This window comes from Ambystoma mexicanum, chromosome 4q, assembly GCF_040938575.1.
Source record: "Ambystoma mexicanum isolate Mex_15411 chromosome 4q, UKY_AmexF1_1, whole genome shotgun sequence".
NCBI lineage: Eukaryota > Metazoa > Chordata > Amphibia > Caudata > Ambystomatidae > Ambystoma > Ambystoma mexicanum.
Genome location: NC_090928.1, coordinates 267,975,467 through 267,989,055, shown reverse-complemented (window position 1 = coordinate 267,989,055; position 13,589 = coordinate 267,975,467). Strand labels below are relative to the sequence as shown.

Genomic DNA, 13,589 nt, shown 5'->3' with positions numbered 1-13,589 from the left:
ACCTTGAGGACTACCATCAGATCAAGCTGGACGACGGCTCATGTCAATCAACCCAACTACCTCAAAATACGAGCCAAGAATTTTAATATGGAAATATGATGAATAAGCTATTTTCCTTATGAAATAGGGGAGTATATTGGCTTTGAACCAAGGATGCCATTTTGAGAGATGAAGGAAAAGCATGAAGGGAGTCTACGAGCAGAACATGCGCAAGGATATATTTGCCAAAGATTAGGAGGAATAAAAATATTTACTGATGCCAAATATTGGACAAATAAAAAGGGATAAAGTCAATATGGGATAGTGTGAGCAAGTCTCTAAAGGCTAAGAGAAGAACTGCACCCAGCAAAAATGGAGTCAAAGAATGTTAAAAGCACTGTCGATATGGACAAATTCACCGTCTTGTAAGATGTGATGAAGAGCTCGCAAAAAAGGGCTATTCATTAGGCCTGGAGCTAAGATAGCGGTGTACCTACACTCCCTTGAATGTCCCGAGACAGTGCAGACTTGCAAGGTCAGTCTTCAAACAGAAGACACTGGTATGAGAACTACTGATGAGAGAGGGTGGCCTAATTGGGAAACAAAGGGAAAGTTGATATATCTCCAACCACCTTGGTTTAGTTTCTAAGTACGTGCTGCTAACAAGCCGAATGTCCAAGGTTAGATTTGGGTTGCCAACCAATTAGAATAGCCTGCCATGCACTTTTACATACAATGTTGTAAAGTATCAGTCCGCTGCCACATTTTCTGCTATGATGAGTACCCTAAACCATGTGCTTAGAAGTAGCTCAGGGTGTGTTTTACAGAACAGAGACCACAAATGAGGAACTAAAATGCACATTTTCCATAAGTAGACATGATCCCCTAATACAATCACACCCCTCGATAGGTTTTTGAAGTTTGATACCATAGATGATGCGTCTAGCATTATATAAGCTACAAATAAATGATAAGAAAGTGTAATCTTGCATGAGTCGAATTGATGAGTGTTTATTCGCCCTGCTTTACTTGAGATTTAAGCAGAATTTTACCATCTCCTTTGAGTCTGTTCGGTTATTGGGTCTGAAGTATTTTATTGGTAATTACATCTAGCACAACAAAAGCGTCAAGGTGCTAGAGCACAAAAGCTTGACAGCCCTCCTTTTGACCGAACACCAAATGTGAGGAGAATTGCACTCCTTTCACTGAGCCATCTGTGGCCCAACCCTAGTTGATATCGGAGATAGAATCACTTTCTCCCTCATCTTCTTCCAATAACCATATCAGGGCAGTGGTTTTCTGCCATTAGAGGTGAGGTGTAAGCCAGTTAATTCTGGAGCACCCTCAGGGGATCCTTCTGTGTTCCAATGTCGAATAAGTAGGTCACCTTACCTATCCACTTAACCTCCAAAACTGTGTCTTTAATGGCGACATCATGAGGACCTCATGTTACAAAATATGTGTCAACTTCGGGTCATACCATTCTTTAGCCAGAGCTTTACTGGCTCCCAAATTCTCCTTCACCTTCTATCTTTTTATAGAATCCAAATAGACCATAGAAAAATGTAATGGGTTGGACTCTGAGGGTTTGCTTCCCATCCCTCCTTCACTAAGATACGTGGGCACCATGTAGGACTAAATACTTTTCCCTTTTTGCAGTATCTCCATCTAGACAAAGGGCAACTATGGTAATAGCAGATTCTAATTTCTCTTGAAGGGCTGTTTAAAGCATGCACACTTCTTCCAAGCTCCTTTCTGAAGCACTCAGCCACGCTGTTTGTTTGGAGGTGATAAGAAGCAGAGAACTTTTAAGCTACCCCCACTCTCCACATAGCCCTCCTTTAGTGTAACATAAAATTGGAACTGTGGTCCAAAACCACTTCACTGGGGAAACAAACTCTCAGGTCCAACTGGCGTCTTTCCTCTCTTCTATCTCTCTCTCTCTCTCTCTACTTGTGGTGTTCCCTAGGGGTCTAGCCTCTCTTCCTGGCTCTTCAACCACTACCAGGCACCTTTTGCCCACCGCATCACTACTTTCTGCTCCAATTTCCAGTGTTATGCGGATGACACTCAGCTTTCTTTCAGGCTTCCCTCAGCCACCTCTGCTTCTTCTCTCATAGCAGACTGGCTGGCCACAATTCAGGAATGGTGTGCCGCCAATGATCTCTGCCTTAATGCCAGTAAGACAGAGATCCTCCTTATTGGGATACCCGCTCCCTCCTTTCCCCTCTCGGGCTGCCCAATCTGGGCCCTCTTCCTGCTCCTTCCTGTGGAGCTAAGAACCTTGGTGTCATCTTCGACTGCACCCTCTGCTTCTCTCCTCACATCTCTGATATATTTAAGAGGTCAAACTATCAGCTTCACCTCCTCAGAGGTATTCATCCTTTTCTCACTTTCCCTCAGAGGCTCACTGTCTCCAGAGCTGTGGTCCTCTCTAGGCTGGACTATTGCAACAGCCTCTTTCTAAATCTTCCTGCCTCTACTCTTCGACCTTTACAACTTATCCAGAACAGGACTGCAAGACTTGTACTTGGCCTCAAGCCCAGGGAATGTATCTCTCCAGCTCTGAAATTTCTTCACTGGCTCCCTGTGGCTGCAAGGATCAAGTTCAAGACCCTCTGCCTCGTCCACAAGGCTGTCTGGGGCCTGGGACCGCTCTACCTCCAACTTTCTCTTCCAAAACATCTTCCTTCTCGAGCTCTACGCTCATCCACCACCAACTCTCTGAGGGTCAGATGCTTCTCCAAGCAGAGAGTTGGGGGCGGATCTATCTCCTCAGCTGGGGCCTCTCTTTTGGAACAGCCTCCCTGCCTCACTAAATCTTGAGCAGAACCACCTCTGGTTCCGGAAGCAACTCAAGGCCTTCCTTTTGGCTTCCGCTTTCCTTTATCTCTTTCTCTCCCATGCTGATGCACCTGACTGCTCTGCGCACTGGTCACCTGCTCACCCTCTGAACTCAGGCCCAGGATCCTGCATGTCCAGTTGCCCTTGCCTTGCCTCCGGGTTCCCCAGCACTTAAGGGTCTGTATCTGGAACCCTACACTCTCTTCTCTCTGCACTTATGAGCCACCCGCTGCATGCACTTGTGAGTTAACTCCACTTCCCCCTTCCCCTCCGCCCTGACACTTCTCCCCTTCACTCTTCCCCGCACTTGCGCGATCTGAATGACACAAGACCTAGCAAGATCATTATTTTGTCCTCTCTTGTCTCCCTTCCTTGTCTTTTCGTGCATAGAAACACTTGAAAGCACGTTATAAATGCCACATCATATCATATCAAGACAATCTGATGATGGCTCTTGTTAGCGCTGGGACAGTAATTGACATTATAGGTATTGCCTCCTGTTACATAGATGCGTGGTCTGAGATAAAAAATGAACCGGTTGCATGATATATTAGTGACTCATGGGGACCATTGATGTCGATCCTTACCCTCTCAAAGAGCACCCTTACAACTGGAAGTGGTTTTAAAGGCCCTTTCATCTATCACTGGACTTGCTAGACAACTGTCAGGTCAGAGATGACTTACAGTTTATAGTAGTGCTCTACCTAGACTATGGTATTGGGCCAGCAGATGCAAGACGCTAATCATTCCATGTTGCCTGCACACAGAAGAAATGGCCATGTTCACCTCAAGCACTAACACATACTTGCAACCAGCGTCCGATGGACATCTGACTCAGACAGGGTCACTGTACCGCAGCCTGCCTTCCCTGTAGGTATTATGTTCCCAGGGGATTTCCTGTTTCAACTGGGACCGGGCCTGCGACAGTAGGACCCTCTCTTTGTCCTTCAGAGAATTATGGGTGATCAAGTCCCACAGGTCGGACAGATCATGCAGCTGAGAGACCTCAGCTATTTCAGCCACCTTTTGCACAAGAGTAGCACTAGCCATATGTACTGTCTTGAGCCTCACAGTGGCAGGGGCAGATTTGTTCCATTAAGTTCTTCGGCGAACCCCTCAAGTGCATGAGCCCACTCTAGAGGAAGCCATTCCTTTCAGGCTCTTGATCACAGTAAACCCACTCTGCATCCACAGATACTAGACACAAGGCCACACACCAGTTCCTCAGCTAAACCTTTGCAGGAGCATTGCACTATGCTCACAGGGAGTCAAGCAATCGTGGTATTGAACTTGCGAGTCACAAGTTTGGCAGAAGTCGTACAGTGGCCGACTAGTAGGCTTGTTGGTTAATGAGAACTCTTGGAATAGATGACTTAGTTGGAGCAGTGGACAGACTATTACTGTGATACTTCCTCCTGTGTCCCTAAGTGCAGAAATCCTCTGATCATTGGCTAGCTCACTCAGAAGGTACCAATGAGTATTCACTGGATTCCCATTGCGTACCACTTTATGATGTTCACAGATAAACATGAACACTATGACTATGCCAACAGGCTCCTCCCCAGGCCTGGAGGTTAGGCTGACAGCCTTACAATGGGGGAACCTCTGGCAGCAAGTAAGATCCCCACAGTCGAAACACACTTTGGACCTACATTGGACTTCCTACTCTACTGTGACACACGCCAATACCCCATGTTGAGGTTGCGTGGTGAAGAATTGCCTCTGGCCTTGCTGGTTCACCCATTGGACTACCAGTTTCTCTGCACCCAAACCTGACAACATAGGATCAACCATCCCAAAGTCAGAGACATTCTGACATTATACACATTTCACTTATGATACAATTCAATAGGAGAAATGTCCAAATGTGTTCTAACATGTGGATGTTGTAATGGCCATGGTAAGTATCCACTTTGCTCCCACAAATTAACGCATCAGAAAATGTCTCATGGGCCCAGTCACCCATGTTAGCCAATTGGCACTGTATTTCTTCCAGGAATGTATAAAATGTGTATGATACTGAATCCAAGTTTTCCTAAATGTGTGAGCCTCTCACATGCTACTGCATTTTTTTCTCACTTTCACCTAACAGAAGAATCACTTCACTTCTACTTTGAGTGGAGTGAGTATGCGGGCAACCTTATTTACCCTCCTCACGCATCTCATACATAGTGCACTCACTTTTGCAGAGGCCAACTCTTTCTGAAGATCGGCACAGAAATGACAGTCTACTTCATTATCTGTCATGAAAGTATTACTCAAGTGGTTCGCCTTTGCTATGTCACGCTCAAGTTTCTTAGCGCCACATCTTACTTCCCTTCTCCTTTTCCACAAAGTCACCTTGCGACTTGTGATGCTCAAGTTCAGGTAATTCTCTTTCCACCTCCCAGGCTTGCTTGGGATCCACTTACTGGGTTCTCTTGAGTTCCAGCTAGAGTTGTCTCAGTTGCGGTGTGTCCAACTCTGCTGCACTGGTTGGGACGGACAATGCAAGAGGAAGCTTTGAAATCAACCTGGTGCTTCATTATTGTCTAGGTTGTCTTCATCTTTGGCTGCATCTCACACAGTGCCATTTTCCTCCCCCTGATGCGCCTGGATCGGTGCCAACAATTCTGCTATCATCATGCCCTTGAATTTGATTTTTTCGTGCCCTGAAAATGTCCTTTCGCTAATCTGCTTTCAGGGCAGACAAGTTGCTCTCACCGATGCCTGAAATTGCTGCTGCCTTTCCATTCTCTTCACTCTGTACCAAGGCTATGCACAGATGTTATTCACTGCAACATTTTTGTTTTTTTTTATAAATTGCCAAGGGTTCTGCCACTGACGCCGAATTGGATGATATCTCTTAGCCCTGGGTTCCGAATATGCGATCATATACTAATCTAGATGAATGGGTCTACCAAAAGCTTTGCCGTACTCTCCTAGTGATAGCTGTGGTTGGGCTGTCGAGGTCAACCTATAAGTCGGGAAGTCGGCCCTTATAAGTATAATGCGCCGCAGTATTATTTCGAAAAATGAAAGGTCCACACAGATGAATACCTAACGTCTTAGAATTCCTTTTGCATGTTAACCAGCTGATACAGTTCTCCGCTGGACCTGAGTGGGTGACTTACTGTGAACCAAACGTGGCTTGCACGGGTTGCATGGGAGTCAAATACTCCTCAAGGTGCCCTCTACCACTCTATCCTGGATGCTTGCCAAACTGATGTCATCAGACTGGCTCAATTTGAAGTGATCAAGTCTTTGTTGCCACAGATGGTGCGGTGATAGATCCAGCAATGCTTTTCGTGGCCACCAGGTCAGAAATAACCCACTTCAGTTCATTTCATTATTTCAGTGACCACTAATTGAAACAGTTAGCAGCCATCCAATCACTGCCTATTAAAGGAATTAATGCTTTAGTGAGGAGATGCCAACTCAAACTCATGAAAATACTGTTGTTTTCCTTGTTTTAAACAAATACATGTAAAGCTGAACATAAGCCAAAATCATGTTGGCTAAATAGATTCAAAGGAACAGCATTTCCCAAAAATATTGCACGTATTTGTGAAACCCACCTAACTCCCTATTTTTGATGCATTTTACAAGATGCTCCACATTGGGGAAAGGCGGGAGGACAAGTTCTTCAAAAATCAGGTCAGGTAGCAGGCGGAACTGACCACCAATAACCAGAAGAGACAGTGACAAGTGTCCACATGTAGAAAGACAAGTCATTTAAATGCTAAGTGGCACCTGATGGTCTTCCCCATTCCTGTTTCATAATACTATTTCCTGCCTCCAAATTGCCAGCTGGAAAAAATCTCCCTTGTTGGCTAGTTAAGTGCACAGAAATGTGAACCATTATGTTGCGCAGAAGCGTCCTGCCCACTACCATGGATTCCATGATCTTCTTTAAACAAGACTGCAGTGTTCCTGTGCGGGGTCAGACTGGGACACAAAACAGACTGGGGCACCAATAAAACAGTGGCCAACTATTGCAAATCTCAAATCATTAAAATTTTGACAAACTGGAAAGAGCTATGGTACCCGTCTGGCCTAATTTGTTGGCTACATTAAGTTGCTAATCTTGATAACTAACTTCACAGTCCATCACACTAGCATGTGGGGCCAGCCTTCAAACATTGCTCTATTGGCCAAAAGGGGCAATCGAACCTCTTGCTGTGATACATTTTATGAACAGAGCCGGGAATGCTAGAGAGATCTGCCCGAATGATATTGCTTCCCTGAGGTGCTATCGTCTTGCTGTGAGTCGGGTAATCATCCCAGTGCCTTTGGCAGTGCTCAAACCTCTAGACAACTGATCTGGGCAAATGACTGCAACAACAGATCGATATTAGCTTACTCTATATCAGCTGTTTTTCTTTAATATTATTGCAAAGCAGCCTTTTTAGCTCCTCTATACGCTTCATGCAATAGGAGAGAGGTGTGCAGAATCCAAATAGGATCCCAAACAGTACGGTGTAGGTCAAGGGTGAATGTCATCTTTTCAGCTCTTTTAGGAGATGGAGTTGCCATTTGCCAAATCACATTCTCCATCTTTTCTGCTTGGCTAGTTATAGTTCTAAATGTCAAAATTGCAAGAATACTGCATCACTGAGGTATTTGTCTGAAAAAGAACCAGCAAAGCATGCCTCCTCCCCAAATTACAACTGTCTCAAATCATGTATGTTTCAACCAATGAAAATTACCAGGTGAGCTTATGAATGGCAACTTTTTATGCCTGACCTCTGCTTACCTTTGCTTAATAAACTGGGCAGGCCACAGTAACCCTGGTGTGCAATGCAATCAGCAGGACAAATACATATCACACAAAGGTCATTTTAGGAGCCTATCCAAATGTTTCAAGAAGACAAGCTTTGAATTGTTATATATGTGAAACTAACACGAGAGAAACAAAGACAAAAAAAAGATATCCGACATATTTTGTAGCTAAGTTTGTGTAAAACGTATTGATTCCAAAAAGTGTGAGTGTCCCAGCTGTTCTCAGCAATTCCCAGATTAAGTAGAGAAATAGAGCAGAGAGTGAAATCAGGGGCACCGGCCGGCCCTTATTTCCCCGCCTTCACGCTGCCTGCATTAACCCTTACTTGCAGTTCCGCCTGCTTTTCGTTTTCTTTGCTGATCTTTGCTGCCGACGCCTGTTTTTCTAGTTCCTCTTTTTCCGTCTGGAGTTTTTTGATTTCTTCTCTTTTAAATTCCTCTAATCGGCTCAGCTCGTCTGCCTTGATTTTCTCAAACTGATCCATTTGTCTCCTATGACGAAATAAAAAGAACGCAGGTTGGTCACAGGTAAGTGCAGCTGGAGCGGGCCAAAGAGTACGAAACACCCATGGGGCCATTATTTATTATTATTTTTTATTTATTTACTGTGGCGTAGTAGCGACGAGTCAACCTTACCCAATCAACAATAAACATTAAAAATGATCAAACAGCATAATAAATTAATTATATTCCATACATCGTAAAACACAAATCATACATCAGTAAAAACGTAATTCATAGATCAATAAAACATTGACAAACATTAAAAATTACCAGTCATAAAAAAGAAAGACTACGAACTACTTCGGGTGATACACTATGTTAAAAGGGTAGGAGAGGGAAACCATCCCCGTATAGACATGCATAATTACCATCTGAGGTTCATTTTGCCAGCCAGATGGGGTCATTATACTTTTCGCGGTATCCCCTACAAAAATACTGCATGCAGTAATGACTGATACTACCTGTGGTGTTGTGAAAGTTCCACGGGCGTTATGACTTTACTACCATTAGGGCGATTAAGTTATGGGGGGATATGCAGTAATTCAAAAATACTCCATATGGGATTTCTAGTGTAATAAAAGCATGCCCCTCCATGTTCAAGGAATGAAAACGCATGTGGGAAACAGCAGTTCGCACTGCTGTTGCTGCTGCTGTCTCCCAGAGAACAACATGCACAGACTGGCCAGTAGTGATCCTTCTGACCATTGCTTGTCGCCATTGAACGTCAGCCTCAAACATGTTCATTCTCTCTCCCTTTTTGACACCTGTTTCTGTTTGGGCTGCAAGTGAAGGGGTTACCCTAGTGCCCCCCTTCACTTACGGGGCAAAATATGTTGCAGGAGAGGAGCGAAATAAATAAAATGTTGGGAAATATGACAACATTTGAGCTATTTTAGTAGATATTTTAACCCCCGATTATGAGGCGTTTTCTAGGGGTTTAAGGCCACTCCAAAGCAGAGAAACAATGATACCCAGGCCACCTGTCCAAATGTCTTCCCCCTACATGAAAGAGCCACCCGGTGTAATACTGAACCCTCGGGGAGTCAGGGGACTTTCCTTGCCACTCACAGTGAGGTGCTGCACCTGTCAACCACTCATGACATGACCAAGGGTGGCATGATAGACATCCCAACAAAACCTTTCCCCATCCAATTTCTAGTAAAAAGTGCTGGTGCATCTAAGAAACACTAAGGGCCTGATTCACATCACATTGGCGTTTTATCATGACGAAAATGCTCTGTGAATCAGGCCCCCCTAATCAATCTTTCACAACGTGCTACCGCGATTCGAACCTGTGTTGCTCTGCACTCTTTTGTTCCCATATAAAACCTGTTGCCTCTGAACTACCCTCCCACCCTACTGTCAACTGCTAGAGAGTGAGACTTTCGGAAGACATATGCGAGACTGATATAGGAAAGGAACATAGCCTTCAGGTGTGGAGCAGCTTGGAGAGAACCACCTGTCTGTGTAGCTGTCTAATCATCAGAGAGATCTCTTCTAGCCCTTCACCTTGTTGTGTTCCTTTACGCATGGAAGGCGGGACAGAGCTTTGGGTAACAGTCGTGTGTTATCAGGGATAATCTCACGGCCTGCCTTTCATTGTTCAATTGATCCAATTGAAGTCAGATGGTTGGGTGTGAAGTCGGGCCATTTCAGTACATCTGAACCTTCTCAGGCGTGCTTGGGCCATCATATGGCTCCAAAGACACCAGTGATTCATGGCTGATGATGTAGTGTGGTCCTTTTTGGGGATTCTGCCCCAAAAGCTCAATTTACTGAAGCGCCTGTCTGACTTCACGGCTCTAGTCTCTTGGGTGGGTGACTGAAGCCACCACTGCTCGGTTTCCTATTTTACTTGCATAATACATTTAAATATTGTGTTTGTACCATGGATACCTTACAGTAATGATAGAACACTGATAGAGTGGAACGTATATCAATTCATGCATTTGGTAACTGTTTACCTAGTCAGATATGGGCTGGGCTCGTTGAGGTACAAAATAGGAAAATACTGTCATGTTTTCAGATCATGTTTTCAGAATTTCGACTATGATTGCACATGAGAAACATTTAAACGTGTTAGTGACGATTATCTGCATATATTTTGATCATTCTGAAAAAGAATGGATTTTACTGTTCCCCCACAGGACTAATCTCGGGAGGATAGCTCAGGGGCAACGCGCTCGCCTTGGAAGCAAGACGATGCAGAGCAACACAAGTTCGATCCCCGGGGCTGGGCTTAGAAACCTGCGGGTGTTAAGCGCATTATGAATAACCAATCATAATGCAGTATCAGTTCAGAATGCAGCCAATTCACTAACAAACTATTAATGAATTTTACAATTAAACCCAATTTAAAAGACCCCCGTCTAAGGTTAGGTGCTATTAATTTGCAATAGCGCTCGCAGTAGAGGATTGGATTGGCCAGGCTTGGCCAGGCTCAAGAGAATTGATTGCTATAACGTCTAGCCCCAGTGCTATTACTGTCCCATCTAGCCCACTGCAGCGAGTGCTAAAAAAACATTTCAAATAAAAAGTACAAAGCCGGATTGTACGTCCAGGTTGCAAGAGGTGGCTCACGCAAATAGAAAGCAGACTCCAGATGGAGCTTATCTTCCAGGAGGCAGAGCCCAGCATGGAACCAGAAGCGAAGGTGGAAGTAAGTGAAGGAAAGGGCAGGCTGGTGGGAGAAGGGGCAGGCTGGTGGAGTCAGTGTGGAAGTGTGCCGGGGTACGTGTACATGGCAACCTATGGGGCAGGTGCCAGCTGCAGGATGAAACGCAGGCTTGTACCTTAAGATTCAGTCACGTTCCGGTCATGCTGATTGTCACGTTGGCAGCCTCATTATCTTGGAGGCGGGGTTCAGGTGAATAAGAGGGGGACAAAGGAGGATGGAAAGTCCTCAGTCAGAAATAAAGTACGTAGCTGACAAGACGCATTGGTGTGGCCTCTAATCTTGGTGTGCATGTATGGCCTGTGCGGTACAAGTGGCCCTCTGATGTGCCTTTGAGCTTCACAATGGTGACGTGTGCCGGCCCCACAACGAAGCTGACACCCCATGTGGCACGCGGTCCACAAGGGCATGCTGTGAATCAGGGACCTGCGTGGCGGCGGTGATCTACAGTGCGAGGCCGGCAGCCCGGGGATAAAGGGCATGTGCAGTATAGGAGCACACTGGCAAGGCAAAACGCGAGGCAGGCAGCTCGCGATGACTGTAGTCCGGGGCGGTGGGGTCAGACCACCTGCCAGGGCATGGCAGAGCAGAACTTGAGTACCCCTCCCAGCTGGCAAGACACGTGCACGAGAGCCCAGGACAGGAAATAAAGAGTCCCAAGGGGCTGCAGGAGCAACATCTAGCCATCAGTTCCACAACAGAAGGAAATGAAGGTGACAACGGGGACCGGAGGGAATGGAGGAGGAACCTCGATAACCGGGGCAAGGGCCTTCCTCCTTCCACTCTCTCGTCCCTCCCCCCTTAGGGGCAGGGGAGAGGGCGGCAAAGGAGACAAAGAAGGAAAGGGTGCCAAAAGCCCGCAAAAGCCCACGAAGGGCAACAAAAGAAGAGGGAGGAGCTGAGGCTGCATAAGCGACGGGCGCCCGGCACACAAGCACTTGCAGCTCTTCCAGCAGCCGGGCACCCGCCAACGTCGGAGGATTTCATTTTAAAACAGTTATGGCAGAGCCTGGCAGAGCCTGGACGTCGTTGTCGCAGGACGACCAGGGGCGGGTTGTGGCAACCTATGATAAAACAAAGACTCCAAATGAGCCATTGCTAAACCGGAAGGGGCTTAGCCCAGTCTAGACAGCGCCTCCTGACGGCGGGGGTGTCTGGCGGTAGCAATTGGGGCTCAACTTCCCCCCAACTTCCTGCCAAAAAACGGCGCTCCCCCAGTCCGCAAAGACCTGCAAGGGCAGGCGGTTCTCAGACTCGAAGGCCTTGGGGGAGTTGTGCCTGCAATGGACATGGAGGTAAAGGGTGAAGCAGGACGAGGAGCAGTCGCCACACTTTTTGGAACTATTTTTAATACCTGTTTGCAGTGGTTGTGTATATGTAAAAATAAATCTGCGGCCTTGTTATGCCAAACTAAAAGAAATGTCTCATGCAGCTCCTTACTGGAGGGGAAAAGAAAGGGGCTTGCAAATGAGAAATGTTTTATAGAAATGGCATAGCTAATGGACAAATGCCCAGGTTATGCGTATTCAGATGTCAGAGGAGGACATTCCAACGACAGCGTCAGCGCGATCATCAGGGATGTTTCAGATGGAGCAAGGGGAGGCTGTACCATGGCAATTGCCCATGGCTTTCGACATCACAGACACCGGCAACCTGGGTCTGTGATGGATGCACTGGATCAAGGACTTCAAAGTGTAAACTTGTGTCATGGGCCGATGACGAGAGAAGAAAAAACATGTTGACTTCTGGCTGTAGGTGCAGCCGTGCGAGACATACCGTATGAGCTGGTTAATAAAGGAAAAGCGGCATTCTTGGAAATACAAAAAGCGCTATCAACATACTTTCCTCCACACACCAACGTGGATTATGAAAGACGTGTTCCATATGACAACGTAAGATAAATGTGAGACATTGGTCACTTTTGTAATGTGATTCCAAATACGCATAAAGCATTGTGCATTTCACCGATATTCCAATGAAGAAGCATTACGCTCCCAGGTAATAGCAAGTTGCGAATATCCTGACATCAGAAAGAATCGCTTATAGAAACAAAGATCACTAGATTATCTTTTGGCAATGGTGAGAACGAAATAGGCCATTACAAAGCAAGTCATCAACATGAGCAAAGTAAAATTTCTCCCTGCCGCAAAGGAACAAGAGACTATCAACAAAGTGACGCCAGCCCAGGGTATGGTGAACGGGTGCACACTTAAATGTATAGGTGGCTGCCTGTGTGATTGTATGGTGGAAGGGTGCACACTTAAATGTAGGTTGCTGTCTGTGTGAGTGTATGGTGAAAGGGTGCACACTTAAATGTATAGGTGGCTGCCTGTGTGAGTGTATGGTGAAAGGGTGCACACTTAAATGCATGGGTGGCTGTCTGGGTGTGCCTGTATGGTGAAAGGGTGCACACTTAAATTTATAGGTGGCTGTCTGGGTGTGCCTGTATGGTGAAAGGATACACACTTAAATGTATGGGTGGCTGGGTGTGTGTGTATATTGAATGGTGTGTGTGCTTGTGATCAGGGGCGCAACAAAACCTGAATTGCAGGTGGGGGTGCTAACCCTTCAAATGTTGGGAGAGGTGCTAACTTTACGGGCGGTGGGGGGGGGCAAACTTATTTGTGTGGGGAATCTAACTTTATGCATTATAATGAGCCTATTCTAGTGCAGCTTCAATGTGACAAGCAGTTAACTCTTTCCTTAAAGTCTGAAAGCACCCGTCTATGGACTGATGTGAGAATAAGCTGTCTCCGGTCCCCTCTCTACCCTTCCAGTCACTTCCCAGGCATGCAAGTACTAAACCCACATCAAGATTTCAATTGCC

The 13,589-nt window shown here is 45.9% G+C and overlaps 1 protein-coding gene across 2 annotated transcripts in view; it reads right to left on the bottom strand.

Annotated features, from left to right (window-relative positions):
* The window catches only part of LOC138467662 (centromere protein J-like), a 714,848-nt gene that overhangs the window by 339,285 nt on the left and 361,974 nt on the right, over positions 1 to 13,589 (bottom strand). For both annotated transcript variants that reach the window (XM_069607842.1, XM_069607843.1), the window contains one exon: positions 7,911 to 8,076. In XM_069607842.1, the coding sequence (XP_069463943.1) occupies positions 7,911 to 8,076 (166 nt within the window). The remainder of the gene's footprint in view (positions 1 to 7,910; positions 8,077 to 13,589) is intronic.